Consider the following 17,411-nt stretch of genomic DNA (forward strand, 5'->3'; position numbering starts at 1 on the left):
TCATTCTCGAACATTACTTCGGATCGTAATCGTTTGCTGCTTTTCGTGAAGAAAAGGGATTTATTCTGATAGGGAAGTACCGAATGAGACACTACATCGTTTTGGGACACAGGAAGAATTCGTGGCAAGCGCTCATTGAGTCACAAAACAAAACAGTTCATCAATCAGCTGCAGCAACGTGATACGGCTGCAAAAATTCAATATGGCCGATGGTTTCCTTGCTTTGTGCGAGAAGGAATTCATGTGCAATTAGGGAAGTTTTTAGTCGCAAGACCTAAGATAGGAAGACAAGTTCAGAGATACAGGCGCAGACAAGTGAATAATATTAAAATCTTATACAAACTTAACATAGTGTGAGGATGTAACTGGATTCTGCTCGCCATTACAGCTCTGCGGTAACTGATTCGTTTGTAAAACACAGAAGTTAAAAGCCAACGATACATAAAACGGAATACCGTCGTTGACAAAACTAAATACAAATGAATATGGCGGTTGGAGAGAGACTATTGTATGTGACTGAAAGGGCTCAAATGATTTCTTGATTAACAAACTAACGAACTCACTACCTCTCTACACGCTTATCTGAGTGCGTACCAACCGAAAAATTAGTCAACAAACCACCTAAGTGACTGACTAAATTTACTGTATACAGCAATCGAAAAAAAACTAATAATTATTCGGGAGATCAAGAAAATTCCTGCTGTTATGGAAGCCGAAAGCTCATCACCATCATTACAAAAGCACCTCCCTGCTAAAGATGGGCTCCGTTACGAGCCAGTTTATTGCAGCTAAAACTGACAACAGAAAGTAAATCTATTCTTTGCTACGATTATATAAACCCTTCAAGAAATACTTGATTTTAAATTCTCTTTTAGCACTTCAAGACATTTCGTTTCACGTATATTATTTAGTGTAGCAAATTTAGCTGGGCCAGGTGATCAATTTTCTGCCGCATGGAAGTTTAAGACGCATTCACAATGTAAGAATTATTGTGTTCAACATTTTATTACTAACCGAACTTAAGAACCGATAAATCCACAAAAAAGAGAATAAAAGAGAATAATTATTATTTCAGCGAATACACTTCAGAAAAAATTCAATTACACAAAGGAAAATATTCTTTTTAATAAGTGTCTAAAACGAGGTTTATCTTTAATATATTTAAGCATTCTGAAGAAAAAACATGAGAGAAAATTGTTAAGAAAAGAAACTTACAGAAAATTCAATACGTGCTACAGACTGCTCGCAAGAGAGAATTATTTCCATTACGTATAAAAGTCCAAGCGAAAAATAATATATTCTATTAGATTATTTTATTAAAATTATTATTTTTTATTTCATAATGTAAAAATATATATAAATACAACGTAATATATAATAATACGAAACACCCAGGATATATAACATGTAACACACAATGAGTTAACAATACTTATTATATACAATGTCACTAAACGTCGAGTAGCACATCTGCTAGTATTCGATATGTCCCTGGTTCAGATCTCCGCTCGCAGACCTGCTATGTTGATTGAGGGTTTCGAGACATTTCTCAGTCCGTCCAGGCAAGGATAGTATCTTAAGCCAATCCATGACCGTTTCCTTGCACATCCCTTCCAATTCATTATTCACTAATAATCCTGTGAATAGACACTATAGCCTACAGTATAGACATAACACAATAATTGCAATGTAACAATATAGAACGTTATTAACATTGCGCTAAGGAAAATAATATTTGAACTTAAGAAGGAGAAAGTAACAGGATGGTTGAAAAAATTACGTAAGTGGGAGCTTCACAATTTGTACTCTTTATGTAAAAATGTTACGGAAATTAAATTAAAAAGATAAAATGGGAGATTAATGTAGGAAGCGCGTTCCGTTGTTTGTTTAAGGAGACTGAACCACGACAAAACTCCGGAAATTCGGAACCGGATCTGAGATTCGAATCGCGTACATCCTGAATAAAGTTTGGAGTGTTGCCGCTACACAGACCTGGTCGGTTATTCGGAATTTACAAGGAATTCTTTTATAAGTTAAATAACGGTTGCCTAAGAAACATTCTATAAGATGTAGAGAGTGAAAGACAATTTTGTACTATAAAATTCCGGAAACAGGAAAGCTGCCAGATGAAGCTTTTAAGACTGAAAGCTATTTGTTCTACCTGGTGCTAACGCCCATCAGTTCAATTTGAAAATACAAAATGTAGGACAGGAAACATAGCAAAATGCTGGAACACAATTGCACATGCAATATGCAATTCGAATTTCGAGAATTACATAGGCTCTTTATATATGTATGAGGTGTTATAAAGTTTGCATTAGCAGGTTACTTCGTTTTGTTCGAAAAGTCGACACTGCGATGGTATGTGAAAAGTCGTCATTTCTCAACTGAAATGGGCACCTGCGGGACTAATACTTGTTTCACCCAAGGAAAGAGTTCGTTAGAAAACTGAATTCTGTAACAGCGTTTTAAGAAAGTATTACACAAAGAAATATAAGACTCAAACTGTAATCAAATTTCAATCGAGTGAAATCAGTCCTAATTATCTATTAAGTGAATTTGAAATTCAGATCTCTGTATATAATGAGTAGGTCGTACTTACAAGAAAAATTACAGATACCGATTCTTCGTTTCAACGTTCGAGTACTTCAAACATTTGGTCTTTTGCTTGACAATTCTTTGATTACAAATCGACATGGTCATGTATTACGCAAAGGAATTATGTATTTTACCATTTTCATACATATTCAATTTATATTTGGTTCAGTAATAGAGCTATTCATCTCAAATGACGAGTCACATCAGTTCGAATCTCTGGGGCTTATTCTATCTTATGTGAAAGGAGCAATGCAGCTTTACGCACTAATTTTCTCTGGGAAAAACTTTCTCGATTTAATAAAATCTGCAGAAGTCAATTTCTCCATGAATGGGAAACCACTGGGTAAAACGGAAATACCTATTTTTGACAGTTACGTGCAAACGGCTAACAGACTAGCACGTTTCATGTGGGTAAGTTTTGTGCTAACACTGAGTTCAGTATTTTTTGAGTTAGTCCCGACGTTTAACGTTTCCGTGGAAAACCATGCAAATGAATTTGATAGTCAAGTTATGGGCAGGCGAAACACTGCATATAAAGTCTGGACTCCGTTTCAGAAGTTGAACAATCCGTATTTAAAACTGGATATAATCTATGAAATGATAAGTGTCACTATATTTTTCATAATGTTCACAACAATTAACTTGCTGACATTAATGCTTATTGTATTCTTCGCCGGTCATTTCAATCTGCTGGCTGAATGCATCGAGAATCTCACAAATGAAACGGGCGATGTTACGAACACAGGTATGAGTCAATTTTCTCTGGTATAATTTAATAAATCATTAAGCTAAGTATAACTTGTGCATAACGAGTGCACGGGTTATGTAGTATTACCAAGTAATCTTCTGTTAAGCACTACGAATTCTAAACGTCGTCTCTACATCCAATCCTCGTTTTACGAAGATTAGCGTTAAGAAACTTCAATTAATAAGAACTTTTATAATGAAGAGCATACTCTCCATTTCGATCGTCATCCGAACGCGAACTCGTACATCTGAAATCTTCCGAACAAAGTCGTAAACATACAAACGAAAGCGTAAACAAAGGAAAGCAACGTCTTCCAGTGAGTGAAACCTGGGAAAGGCAAAAGTCAGCCTTACTCTGTCCTTTGTAGCATTTATATGTACAGGTCTCGTGATATTGAAGAGACCCCTAGGATGATGAAATGACGAGTGACTGGAGAAAACTACGTAATGGGAAGCCTCATAATTTATAATCACCATCTGATATTATTAGTATGGTCAAATAAAGGAGGATGAGATGGGTGGAGTACATAGTACGTATACGGAAAATGAGATATATGTACGAAATTGTCTGGAAATGATGAAAGGATGATACCACTCGGAAGACCTATGCGAAGACAGGAGCATAATATTAAAATGGATCATATGAGAACTTTATGGTTCCATAAAATTCGATAATTTTTTTAACTAGCTGATTGATTGTTAGATTCTCAAGAGGGACTATGCTGTATGGAGAAAGTTGCTTGTTTAATTAATAAATTTCGATTAATTTACAGAACCGATAGGGCCCAAAAAATCTAAATCTTCGCTTAATGAAGAAAAATGGGAAAGTCTTGACCAACAAAGGTAAATAACTTCATAACTTTTATTCACTAAAGTGGATCCTCTTTACTTATAGTCTGATGGTCTCACAACCGGAGGGAATCACCCTCTAGCAGACGTTCTTAAGAGTCGCTTATACTTCAGAGAGACAAAAATGTTCACCCAATTTTGTGTAAATATCCACAGGCATTGCGAGAAAGATGTGGAAGCTTAAAACAAATAATGTCACATATCACAATAATATTTAAATATAAATACTTACTGACTTTCTATTTACAATATATGCCTGACTACGAGAAATAGCAACAAGAAGTTGCCTATAAATTTCTGAATTTCTGAAAGCGGTTCACAATATTTCTTTCTTCCAGAATCGGAGTCGATGACTTGAAAACGCCAGACTCAGTTGATTCCAAGAATAAAGATTCAAAAAGGAAGAAGAGAGACAAATCCGCAGAAAGTCTGAAGTTTCGTAATGAGGCAAAACTTGACTTAAGACAGTACATAGAACATCATCGGAAACTTCTGAAGTGAGTATTAATTTGGTTCACCCGTTTGCATTTGTATTACGTAGACAAAGTCAGCTACTCAGCATGCAAGCGAAACATAAGAAGAAATTAAGATGTCTGTCTTCTGGGTTGTTGCGCCTTGTAGTCTGGTAAAGTTTACCAACGTTTCAGAGGTCCTGATGATGGAGGAAAAGCTAAATACGTACTCACCACCGTTAAAACCTCAAATCTTAGTTCTAAAAAGTTAAACTTAATTATAGCCTTAATTAGCATAAAGTATCAAAACTGTTCACCCCTCAATGCTTTGGTTGCAGATCCTCAGAGAAGCTGAATGCAGTGCTAAGCCCCATTATGTTCATGAGGATCCTGTCTGCTGTGGTCATATTTGGCTTTGACGGCTTTTACATAACGGTTAGTGTCACACAAGAGTAAAAATTCTGGTATGTTCTATCCCTTATTGTCTCTAAATTAGAATGCCAGTTATGATCACTTATGAGCGATTCGGCAAAGGGTGGTTAAAAGCTGACAGACAAACGAATGGGCGGACATAACATTGATAGAAATCAGTCCATTGTATCTCGATTTGTGAGATGACTAGACATAAGAATCAGTAAGACTTATGGAAAAATATACTGGGTATAAAATGTGTTTCATGAGCAGTAGGACCAGTTGTCTGCATGCTATACAGTAAAGTTCTTGCGGCGTAATTAACATAACCTAAGCAAACCGAACATGAACCAGTAATTGTGATGAAACCTGTCAACAACAGACTTGTATCTACAATACACGAACGTAACACTCCTACAAACAAAGGAGTAAAATATCATTGAAACATTCGGAAATTTCGTAAAGTCGATTCTAATATCTCACGCACTGTTTTAAGTGATGCACTATCTCTGTATTTGTTGATTACATGAAACAATTTTCGTTTCTTACATCAACAGCGTACAACGGACAAAGTGATGCTGTTAAGATACGTAGCCGGCCTTTTATACAGCATCATGGAGACGGGGCTCACGTGTTGGTTCGCATCGAAACTCTCGTTGCAGGTAATTAAGCAAACAGATGAAACCAAAATGTACCGAAATTATAAACGCTGTCGTACAGTCAAAATATTTTATGAAGACCAATGTGTTTTGGCCACGCAGGGAATATTTGGGTATACTCGCACGATGTGTGTGAAAGTGTTAGTCAGTCTGATTTGTACGAAAACAGCAAGCGCGGGGGGGGGGGGGGATTAGTACGACAACAATGAATCGGTATTCAACAATGAGCCCTACTGAAGCCGTCTAAACTATTTAAACTGAAAGGCTCTGAAATGCTAAGAACAGACGTGAGTCAAAAAGTATATTTGCTTAAAGTTGTAATTTATGCAGAATAAATCAATAAAACTAATGATAGTATTTTCCAACAGATCCTACATCAGCTTTTTCACTACCTCTCCTTGTGTACGAAAATGGAAGATAAATGTCACTTCCGCCCCATTAAAATGTTCTTTCCGCTCTCGTACAGGCCAGAGGCTGGATCAAAATAATCGAGCTGTGACGTAACTTGTAATCGGCCTCCATTCGTATATCTGACAGGTCTCAGACCTTGCTAACCAGCCTTAATAGCCAGATGGAAAGGCAGTGTAGTTAGATAACGACTAACTAATGCCATATGGTTCAATTCTAATGGTGTTTGGGTGTTTGCGGACTACGTTTCAGTAATAATAGCATACGCCACCACTGTGCAGTCAGCCATGCCAAGTGCGTAAGGCCAGTAGGTACGATGACAAGGCGCTTTCTCCATGAAATTCCAGCATGTAAAAAGAACCCTAACTTCGTACACCAAGAATCTGCGGCCTCATGTAAAATTATCTTGTCATTGTTTTTGGATGCACAACGCAAAACTAAACTGTGAAACTGGTACGTCTAATATAGAAACATTCTATATATAACAAAAACAAGAAAATTAACTAGAAGTAAGACAGTTTGAAGTTGTTACGTTATAAAATAATGTTCACAGACTAGAGTAAGTGGTAAATGCGTTGTGTTGGGAGAGAATTGAAAGATGTGTCGTTTGGGCAGGACAAAGAACGACGGTATTAGGGAATAAAACTTCATTTTTCAAGGACAGAAGGTCGTGAGACATCAATAGATAAATCAGAAACGGTTTCAGGAAAGATGTACCTCTAAGAGTTCGTAAATATTATGCCTGAAGACGAAAAGTCTGGTAGGCTATTATCCTGAGAAGTAGAAAAATATTTTGGTTTCTTTATTAATAAGTGGAAAATGTGGGTGCATATATTTAGTTTATGTTCTCAAAAGAAACGAGATGATCACAAAAAAGGGGTTTAAATATGTTTCGTTTGACCAGGAAACTGCATTGCTGTGTTATGTTGTTTGTTTTCAGAGTGAGATGGTTGGTGAAGGGGTGTACAATTGTAGATGGTGCAGTAAGCCTATCAGCTTCCAACGCTCACTGAGATTTATCATCATGAGGGCTCAGCGTCCGGTTGCACTGTCAGTGGGGCCCTTTGGAACCTTATCCATGGAGCTGTTTGCTAGGGTACTCAAAATTATTATAATCCATCGTCTTTCAATACCACATTAACTCAGACTAATTACATAATGCAACAGAATTGTCTTTCTGATACAACAACCCGTAGACAGCAACAGATTACCACTTAACTAAAAATAAAAAGGAACAAAACACAAATAACGTTAAATTTTGAAGGCATCAACGGAAAGAGGAGAAGAACAGAAACAAAAACTAATTGATCCTTTTAGGTTTAACTGATATCAAGCAAAATCCTTGCTCTGAGCAACCAAATCATCCACCTTCTGTTCGGGCGGTTAGTAGCTATGGTTATACTGCAGGGCAGGCTTACATTCTGAACACCAAATTACGCTACTATTATTATATTATGTTATGTTTCAGATCCTGAACTCTGCTTATTCTTACTTCACAGTACTAACTCAGTTTCATGAGAAGTAAAGAGGAGATTCTGGAGAAACTTGGTGAACTGAATCAGGCCGTAGGCCAACACCATTTTCGAGTGCAACCACATCAGCCACGTTTAAAAAATACAAGCACGAAATAAGTAAATGGAGACGAAGTTCGTCTAAATTATATTCAGAAAATCAGTCAGTACTTAAAACACATACACACACACGCCACACCATTGCAAAGATAGAACTGTTTGTACTGTTTGACATAATCCCTTTCGTACCAACCGTACGAAATCTACCATTTACTAACTGTTAAACCAAGAAGTGCATATAGTTACTACCGGGCTTTCGAGGGTCAAATTTCTTGCCTTGATAAAATGTTTTGTCGCGTCTTTACAGCACAACTCACTTCATCATGCTTATTTGTATAAGCTTGTATAGAATACGGAAAGGCACTGAATACAGGTTCCTTTCCAAGGATGCTATACAACCAATGCCGTCAAAAAGACGTCAGTAAATAAAAATTATAAATTATAATAGCGTTTCGTCTACTTTCCGTCAGATATCCTCCATTTCCTCTCTCCTGCCTGTCCCATAATTTTCTTTAAGAAGTTTTTTATTACTTGTTTGGCAGAAGTTGACCGACGTTTCAGAGGTCGCCCTGATGATGGAGACAGCAAGGACCTCTGAAATGTCGGTGATCTTCTACCAGACTGCACTGCGCAACAGCCCAGAAGACAGCCACCTTCAGACTTACCGCCGTGAAAACCTCAAATCCTACACACAAAAATTGTGAGATATATAGGAAGACAAATATATTTGCAGATAGAGAATAGATTTCTACACTGACGGGTGAATAATCTACTTAGATTAAAAGCAATTATGTAATAGGCCCATATTCTGTGCTACCAGTTTCTCGAAAAACCGGTAAAACAATTAGGGAAACGAAACATGCGGACAGAAAGATGGACAGATAACAATGAACACGATTTTTACAAACAATGCTTACATAAACATATGAGAAATTCCATTAGTTTTCTTCTTCTTGTTATAGTGAAAAGAAATGAATATGATATTAGTTAAATGGGCTCTGAAATCCTTTCCTTGGAAATATTTAAAGAAAATGCTAAAGTATTAGGCCTATATTAATCTTTCCCCAGTGCATGGTCTATCCAGCAATGCTTCCACTGTGATTTGAACTGTTAAAGCACTAAACAGTTTAACTTTCTTTTAAGTCTGTCATCCTGTAAATAAATTAATAATTTCGCACAATGATTACTGTGGTGTAGATAACAATTTCGTACATGCAACGAACTTAAGGAAACTATAGATGCTCTAAGGACGTGATACGTAGGTTTTCTTCTATCAAATTACGAGTTTTAAATTCAATTTTAACGTGTTTCTTAAGCAAAGAACTAATAAATGAGTACTGACGAAGAAAGAAATGTGGAAATATGCATATGAGTCACTTCAAATACAGGCAAGGATCTTGACAGAAACATTCCAGAAGTCACAGAATAAAAGCGGTAGCAAGAATACCAAGACGTAATCTGCTTAGCACTGCAATAGTTGGCTTAACACAGATCATTATTTGTTGGATTAAGAATTTCGTTTATATTCACGATTAAGCATTTTACGCGGATTTATAATATATATATATATATATATATATGGAATATCGACTGCAGTAAAAGTTATTACATTCGAATAAAACATTCACAACTTAATAACAATTTGGAATATAAATTGGTAGTGTAAAAATAAATTCCCAGAGGTGCACTCAAAAAACGGAACACAAAGAAGAATGTTTTTCCAGAAATTATCGGAAAAACTTAGGAAACAGAACATTCTTGAAATTAACTTAAAGATATTTAAATATTATGGGATTTTATTGGATGACTCTGTTAAGAGAACACCGTGGGAGAAAGCAATGGATATAATTAAACAGGTTTTTACAACAAGTCTGGTCGTTCAGTACTTCCTGGGTACGGCAGTAGAACTGTATCTTTCAATGGATAACGTACAAAGGGCTGGCAATTGCTTTATCTTCTTAATATCCCACCTGAAAAACGCTGTGAAACTTGGAACTCTAATTATATACCGTAAAAGAATTCTTCTCCTTCTTGCTAAAATGGAAAACAACAACTACATCCAAGGAATAACTCCTACAAATTCAGAAAGATCGTTAGTTGAAAAGTATGTGAACTTGTCGAAAAGAATTGCAAAATACGTCTGGATTTCATTTTTCATAACACAGGTGTCTCTAGCTGCCAACATGCCACCACGACCAAATCTGGAACTTATTGCCGATCCTGAAGAAATTAAAAACATACGAAGAGACTCATCTATAAAAATGTGGTTCCCATTTAAAGCAATTGAAAGTCCTTATTTCGAAGTGACTGCGGTCTATGAATGCATCACCATGTCCATATATTTCGCGTTTACGACGACCGTCAATATCACACTTGTTGGCCTCATAATTCACATGACGGGGCAATTTGCTGTTCTGGTTGACGCGATACAGAATGGGGCTACACGCGTGGCAGAACTGCTAAGCCAGAAGCGTCGTGACACAGGTAAGACGACTCAAAATGCACCACTCCTTTATTTTAAACTAAACAGGCACCCTCTTGTCTTAAAGCGAAAGAAACTTTAATCAATTCTAAAGAGTTTTGATACGTATTACAATTATTCTTAGACTCACATATATGCACTTAAACTGCAATAAGAAAGACAGTGAGAGAAAAAACTCTAAATTAAGGGTTAAGAAAAGGATAGGGTTATGGGAAAATCTACAGCAGTGAAGAACGCCCGTTAGTTGAATTACGACCTTTAGCAACATTAGCACGAAGATCTAAAATTGATATTTTGTACATCTGTTCTTAGTCTATGCAAAATAACTTCAGAAACGTGTGAAGTTGTGAGAATGGATTACGTGAAAGCAACTGTGAAAAAATTCTTTGTTATTAGACAAACGTATTTGTGACAAATATTCATTCGTATTAAACGCATTACAAATGAACTTCTCAGTGATACAAGAGTAGTGATTCTGTGCTAGTATAACAACCATTAGAAAGGCTTCCGTAAAAAATAGATATATGTAAGTCGCATGATCCACTGGGCGGCCTTAATGCACTACATGAAAATTTCCTAAGTTCAAAGCACCTGAAAGAATGCAGTTCGTTGCAAAAGGAACCGGTGTTTCTTCCAGTCGTGTATAAGCACTTAATTTCGGAAGGAGACCTTTCTTCAGACCGTTTGTGATTAAACTTGAAGCTTAAATTCTTAAACTGGTTTCCAGTTATTTCTCCCAGTTTCATAGCAAAATTTGCTGCTACGACTCGTGCTTCTCTCTTCCACTTAATTTTAATGTACTTTTCGGTATTCCCACAGGATGAAAAGATTGCAAGAAAATAAATAATATTAGACACGATAAATTTGTAGGTATTTCTTCACATTTTGTGTAAAATATTTTGTTATGTTTACTTTTCTTTGTTTTCGATAATCATCTTTAAATTAATCGAGAGTTTGTTAAGCTATTTGGGTACAATTCTTCGCTTCAATGGAACTAATAGTAGACTCCTCTGACTAGTATTATTTCGCTGACGACCGTACAATTTCATTACAGTTTTTTCTTCTGAAGCCCACGTACTTCAATTTGTCTGTTCAAACTGTTATCCCGTCTTTGAATAATAAGTAATTTAGTGTCAAAGTTAATGCATGTAAACAATCCCGTATTATTTTACAGCGTTTAAACTGCTTTCCTTCTTCAATATTTGATTTGCTCTTATTACGAGGGTAAACTGAGTTCTAGTGGCAGACATTTTATTATTGCAGGATATGGCGTTGGCGCTGAAGTTGTCAGACTGTTACAAGATCAACGGACCGGCAGAATCTATCCAACAAGGTAGGGCAATCGTGCCGAATCCATATAAAAATGTGTCTAGACAGAAGTAAATATTTCTCTTTTTATCGGAGATAATGACCGCCCTGATGATGCAGGCAACAAGCACCGCTGACAATGTGGTTACCTTCTATCACACTACACGGCGTAACAACCCAGAAGACCCATTCACACTGAGTAACACTTCTATGACGATTCCGTCCAAACATTCTAATGTCATCCTTTTATAGAAACGTTCTTTTCCCTTCACTTTTCTGATTAGAACTCTGCATGCATGGGTGGTGTATTTTGTTAAGTTAGATTAATGTTTTGAAAATTTTTGTGACTTGTTGGCCACAATTCGTCACATCGTTATAGTACGTCACTAGTCACGTTTTGTCACACATGTTCACGCTTTTTATATATTCGCCATCTTTCGACTCTTCTGGCCATATCTCGTCACGCCTTTATAGTAAATCACGTCTAGTCACACTTCATCACGCCTTGTCGCTCTTAGTCACGCTTGATCACGTATTGTATATCTTCGTAACAATTCGACACTTATGGTGATCCCTTGAAACGACGTGAGCACAGGTCACGCATAGTCACGCTATGTCACACTTGAGCACGCGTGATCAACATGTCACGTTTCGGCACGTCTACCTTATGCTACGTACGGCTCGGTTATTTTTGGCTACATTGCAATATGTTAGAAGAAGTATGAAGTGGTTAGGTTAGCATGTGTTGGGTTACGTTGGGTTGGGTTGGGTTGGGTTGGGTTGGGTTGGGTTGGGTTGGGTTGGGTTGGGTTGGGTTGGGTTGGGTTGGGTTGGGTTGGGTTAGGTTAGGTTAGGTTTGTGTATTTTGTTACATTCGGTAATGTTTTGAAAATTTTTGTGACGATTCGACACTTATGGTCACATTTCGTCACGCCGTTACAGTATATCACGCATAGTCACGCTTTGTCAATTAAAAATTATAAATGAATTGGATTGTAATAAGAAGAATTGGAAAAATTTCCTATAACTTTAGATCAGTGGACTAGCAAAAGAAATCGCAGATATTTGAATATCAACGTACACCATTTTGCGGAAGATTTTATTTTGGGGTTAGTTCCAAAAGCTAGTTACTGCGATGCTAAGAAAACATTAGAATTAGTTTCTGAGAGGCTACAAATTTTTAACTTGGATCTAGCAAACGACATAGTTTATAATTCATATTTTGTACGGATTTTAGTTATTTTAGTTTCTTATTTTATTTTGTTATATTTTTGTAGTTCTATAAATATTAAATAAACTGAAAAAAATTAAAATAAGTATAAATATGTTTTAATGTTTTAACTATATTTTGTTTTTTCTGTAAAAATTCGAAAACCGGTTTAACCAGTTTTTTGGAAATACTGGAATTCGAAACCGGTTTTTTCAAAAGTCGGTTTTTGTATAAACCATACTTCTCATACATGCATCATATATTCTTCGATTTTATCAACCTAATAACATTCGTTGAAGAATACAATGTAAGGAGTCGACATTATGAAGGTTTCTCAAATGTCCTGTAATTTCCACTTCTACTGCTTAATACATTTCCATGTGTTTCAGAACATTGAATGACGTAAGTGTTGTTCGCATTTAATAAGTTCTCCTGGACTCCATGTTTCTGTTCTTAATATCACGAAGTTGTAAAATACAGAACCGAGAAGGTCTACGATGCAATTCTTTCGTACGACATTTCACAAAATTCTGTTACTTGGTTTCACAAATATAGATATTCGTGTAATTGAATTAACTAATGTTGAGATAGACAGGAAGACGTAGCCGTTGCCACCATTTTGAAAACTGAACCTTTACCCCATATAACTCTCAAAACTCAACGCACGCTATTTATTTATTTTTCCGTTTTACCCCTCTGTCTTTCGGCACTTGTAGATTTTTTGCATGAATGATCGTTCTCAGATAAATTACGTAACTAATAAAATTATATAAATTGAAAAAAATACATGTATTCTGCAGACCATTTTACATAACATTAAATTGCTTCGTATGTTTTCGCGTTAACGAATCTTCATTACAATTAGACGTACTTCTGCATCTACCATCCTTCTGTGTTTTTGGGACCAGAACTACTTCCAAAAATGTAATTTCCAGTTCGATTCGTGTACTGTTTGAGACGTGATCCACTGTCAATTAACGATTTTAACAAACTTTTCAATTTTTCTTAAATGTAATTTGTAACATAATCAGAATCTTGGGAAGAAAATGTGTCCTTGGTAACAGATTTGTCCTTAAATAAGAACATCTTGTTGCTACAGACTGGAGTCGACAGATACCGAAGGGCAATCTGAGATTTGTGGAAAATCTGAACGTGTGATTGGGGGAACTGAAGAACCGATTGAGGAAAAGTGTTTCTTTGAATTGTCAGCAAGAGAAATGTTTCATAGAGAGATGGACCGATACTTAGGCTGTTATGTAGCACATCACCAGGAACTTCTACAGTGAGTTACTTTATGAATTCTCACCTAATTACACAAATGACATCAAGAAGCTCGGGCGGGCGAACTTGATTATGATTTTTATCAGTTTAATAGAAATTCTACTTTACAAGATAATAAAATGTAATTTATAAGTGTCCTCAAGTTATTAAAAATATGACAGTAAAATTTATTCTAATAATTTTTCTTATTTATTTAGGATGGTAGAATTACTGGACTCTGTGGTCTCCGCAATCATGTTCACCCAAATTCTTACATCGGCCATACTATTTGCTTTCATAGGAATCCTAATGGCGGTGAGTGACGAAACATAATTATAAGATATAATTATAAGATATAATTATATTTGTTCGGACCTCACACTTCGTAGCTGAATACTTGTAGTTATTTCTGCCCATTTATTTTCTAAATTTATGGCAATATGCCCATGTGTCTATGTGTAGCTCCTACTTAATTAGGAGTCAACTGAACATAATTTTCGAAAGCTGACATGGACACGATTTTGTCACTCTGATGATGGATGGAGCAGGCACCTCTGAAACGTCGGTGAACTTATACCAGACTACACAGCGCAATAATCCATAAGACAGCCATTTTCTCAGTCAAAAAATGTTTTAAAACAAAGGAACATACACATGCCCTTTACTTATTTCGTTTATGTATTAGCATATACATGTCTAATTAAGTTATTTATTTATTTGTTCTGATGACATAACACTCTAAGATTTGAGTATTACGTAGATTACCAATCTTAAATTGTACTGTTTCAGCGGTAGCTTAATCTGTAAACCGTTCTCTCCTTCTTCAGTCCGCGACAGACAGCTCCATATTCATAATGGCCATGACTTGTCTGACGTACGTAATGCTGGAGACTGGATTAGTCTGTTGGATCGCCACCGAGCTCAGTACCCAGGTACAATGATAACAATTTTAAACTGAACTCGCTTATTTACCTACAGTTACATCCTTGAACAACTAGTGGATTTTCATAATAGTTGGCAAATGCTGTATTAACAGAGTCCATTCAACATTTATAACTTTCTGTTCCCTATCGCCAAGAAAACCAACATGGTGGCTTTGCAAATTTCTGAAATGATACAGATAACAACGCTACTTGATACTGGGCCCTCAAAATGTTTATGGTAACATAGTTTTACAAAAATAACAACAGCAATGGGGACAACTGAAGTTTATATTTAGCAAAAGTATTTATATTCAGGCATTTCTTTTTTCTGGAGATATGCCATAAAAATACATACCGGTCCCTGCAAGTTTTGTATAAGAGTGTTTAATATGTTGGAAGTTACAAGCGTGGTGCGAAACCGACTGAAGTTTTCGGGAAGTTTAATCTAGGCTACTGAAAATTATGAACAGAAATGGCACAGTTTTTACACATGGTTGATATAAAACGCCCTCTGACATTCAATAAAAAACTATTTCTTTTCCATCTTCATTCCTTAAATCCTGGCTACCTTTCCTTTATCCATTTCTTAACTGTCTACCACACTGACGTTGACATCTAACTGCTGTTACAAATATTATAACGGGACCATTGCAACTCATTTCTTCTTTATAGTATAAATACACATGTAATCGAATAGATACAACTTCTGCAGTTTTGCAAGGGCCATCCCTCTGAAACAGACAAACTTCTTTACTTCAACGAACGTTTTATTCGGTTGCTACAACATGTAACTAAAGGCCGCCATTCGACCCCTGTAAGAGCCAGTGTGAAAAGTCAAAGTCTAAGCCTTCACGCACTATTTCGTTGTGTCATTTTATTGAGAGGAATCCTAACCCCATACCAATTTCCAAGCTTGAGGACCACCCCTTTTCGACTGTGCGCGATTATACCTAGCCAGAAAATGTTTTGCTCCTGGTCCTAGAGCGAGGAAGTTGGCGCGGCGGCAGGCAGGTGTGAGTGGTTCAACGAATCAATCAGATTCCGGAATTCGATTATCCCCATCATCATGAGGGCACAGCGCCCGGCGAGGCTGTCAGTGGGACCATTCGGGACACTGTCGCTGGAGCTGTTCGGGAAGGTATGTACCCGTTTCGGTTCACTATGCTATGGAGAGAAGGATGCTTGGCCCCAAGACAGATGAGACTGTGAGGAAAGGGAGTGGCACAGAATGTGATAAAATCATGAAGGATTAGATAAGCGGGCATGTATCAGGCGCAGTGAACAAGGAACGCAAATGAAACTGTATTTAAAAAAAAAAGACAAGCGAAACTAGAACATTCAGGAGCTCTAACCGACGTGCGGGAAAGAGACTGTGAAGATTTGACATGGACCAAAGTAGTTTATAGCAGTAAATTTTATAACATGGACTTGGAAGTTTGAGGATGGCGGAGGATAGATCATAATGGATGAAATTCGTCGGGGAGGCCAAGGCCTTACAAAAGGTCTGTAGTGCCACGGAGTAAAGTAAAGTGATATGGACATTTAGAATCTGTGACAACAGTAAATTTCCCTTTCAGTTTCAGCTGATATAAAATGTTCAAGCAAGATCTTGTACCATGTAATCAGTCACTAGGCCATTAGTTTTATTGAATAGGCAAGCCTATTCAGTTTGTATTTTAGGTAACTAAAAGATCACTTAATTCGTCCGTTAGACAAGTATTTGTTTAATTAGTTGGATATATATATATATATATATATATATATATATATATATATATATATTTAACCGATTACTTATTTTATGAGTTTGTGCTTTTGTTAGTCGAATGATTAGCTGCTTAGTTCCTTCCGACCTTAAACTGAATTAAATATACGTTAACATCTAGAATTCGCAATGAATATTTTATACTTTTGTGCAATTGCAATAAAAGTGTGTCTTAGATCTCACATAAATACGCTGACGTTTGCTTGTGTTGCAGATCATGAACTCTGCCTACTCTTACTTCACGCTGCTCAAAGAAGTCAGTGGAAAGTAGGTCGGTTGAACGATTATAGTGCACAATATTTAACTGCCGGAAGACAGTTTCTCGGCGCATACTGTAGCATCAGAACGAGTTGTATCTGTTGGTCTGCGCAATATTCATGTCGCACCGATTTCATTAGCCTAATTTTCATGTTTTATAACAGACACAGATCCTTAAATTCATACTGAGCTCCTACAAAAGAAGTCTCAGCACTAGAAACGTCTTAAGAATTCAAAACATGATTGAGTGTAGCTGTATACGAATAATATCGAAAGAAAAGTTTGTGTGGCTAATATATATATATATATATATATATATATATATATATATATATGTGCATAACTTGTGCAGGCCATTTTAGAGAAACGTAAATATATGCACACTTCAAAGGGTTAGAAATTACGTTCTGTGAATACCCCGTAATTATGTATTATGTATTTTGTAATCTTCGTACTCAGTGTACAAAATGCTGGGAAAGCCCGAGAGATCGTTTGGACACAGCGAGAACA

General features: G+C 36.4%; 2 protein-coding genes across 2 annotated transcripts; both read left to right on the forward strand.

The window, feature by feature from the left end:
* Nucleotides 1-3,203: 3,203 nt before the first annotated feature.
* LOC110836057 (4-vinylanisole receptor) lies at nt 3,204-8,096 on the forward strand. The gene is made up of 7 exons (XM_022076882.2): nt 3,204-3,343; nt 4,119-4,188; nt 4,533-4,691; nt 4,985-5,081; nt 5,615-5,719; nt 7,065-7,220; nt 7,593-8,096. Exons 1-7 carry the CDS (start codon nt 3,223-3,225, stop codon nt 7,647-7,649), a joined length of 765 nt encoding a protein of 254 aa, XP_021932574.2. The 5' UTR covers nt 3,204-3,222; the 3' UTR covers nt 7,650-8,096.
* A 1,307-nt stretch (nt 8,097-9,403) lies between these two features.
* On the forward strand, nt 9,404-17,223 carry LOC147872335 (uncharacterized). The gene is made up of 7 exons (XM_087357588.1): nt 9,404-10,179; nt 11,441-11,510; nt 13,795-13,977; nt 14,174-14,270; nt 14,783-14,887; nt 15,861-16,016; nt 16,858-17,223. The coding sequence occupies exons 1-7, from the start codon at nt 9,408-9,410 to the stop codon at nt 16,912-16,914; spliced, it is 1,440 nt and encodes a 479-aa protein (XP_087213714.1). The 5' UTR covers nt 9,404-9,407; the 3' UTR covers nt 16,915-17,223.
* Nucleotides 17,224-17,411: the final 188 nt, after the last annotated feature.

The sequence above is a fragment of the Zootermopsis nevadensis genome, unplaced genomic scaffold, assembly GCF_977971745.1.
Source record: "Zootermopsis nevadensis isolate Lab colony 2312 unplaced genomic scaffold, Znev_1.0 Znev_ptg000028l, whole genome shotgun sequence".
NCBI classification, from domain to species: domain Eukaryota; kingdom Metazoa; phylum Arthropoda; class Insecta; order Blattodea; family Termopsidae; genus Zootermopsis; species Zootermopsis nevadensis.

What these genes read in the sequence shown, in the direction of transcription:
- LOC110836057 (XM_022076882.2), top strand. Translation starts at nt 3,223, where the DNA reads ATGTTCACAACAATTAACTTGCTGACATTAATGCTTATTGTATTCTTC. An exon ending in CATCATCGGAAACTTCTGAA is followed by an intron (nt 4,692 to 4,984) that starts GTGAGTATTAAT and finishes CTTTGGTTGCAG; the next exon opens with ATCCTCAGAGAAGCTGAATG. An exon ending in TTGACGGCTTTTACATAACG is followed by an intron (nt 5,082 to 5,614) that starts GTTAGTGTCACA and finishes TTACATCAACAG; the next exon opens with CGTACAACGGACAAAGTGAT.
- LOC147872335 (XM_087357588.1), top strand. Translation starts at nt 9,408, where the DNA reads ATGTTTTTCCAGAAATTATCGGAAAAACTTAGGAAACAGAACATTCTT. An exon ending in CATCACCAGGAACTTCTACA is followed by an intron (nt 13,978 to 14,173) that starts GTGAGTTACTTT and finishes TTATTTATTTAG; the next exon opens with GATGGTAGAATTACTGGACT. An exon ending in CGCTGGAGCTGTTCGGGAAG is followed by an intron (nt 16,017 to 16,857) that starts GTATGTACCCGT and finishes CTTGTGTTGCAG; the next exon opens with ATCATGAACTCTGCCTACTC.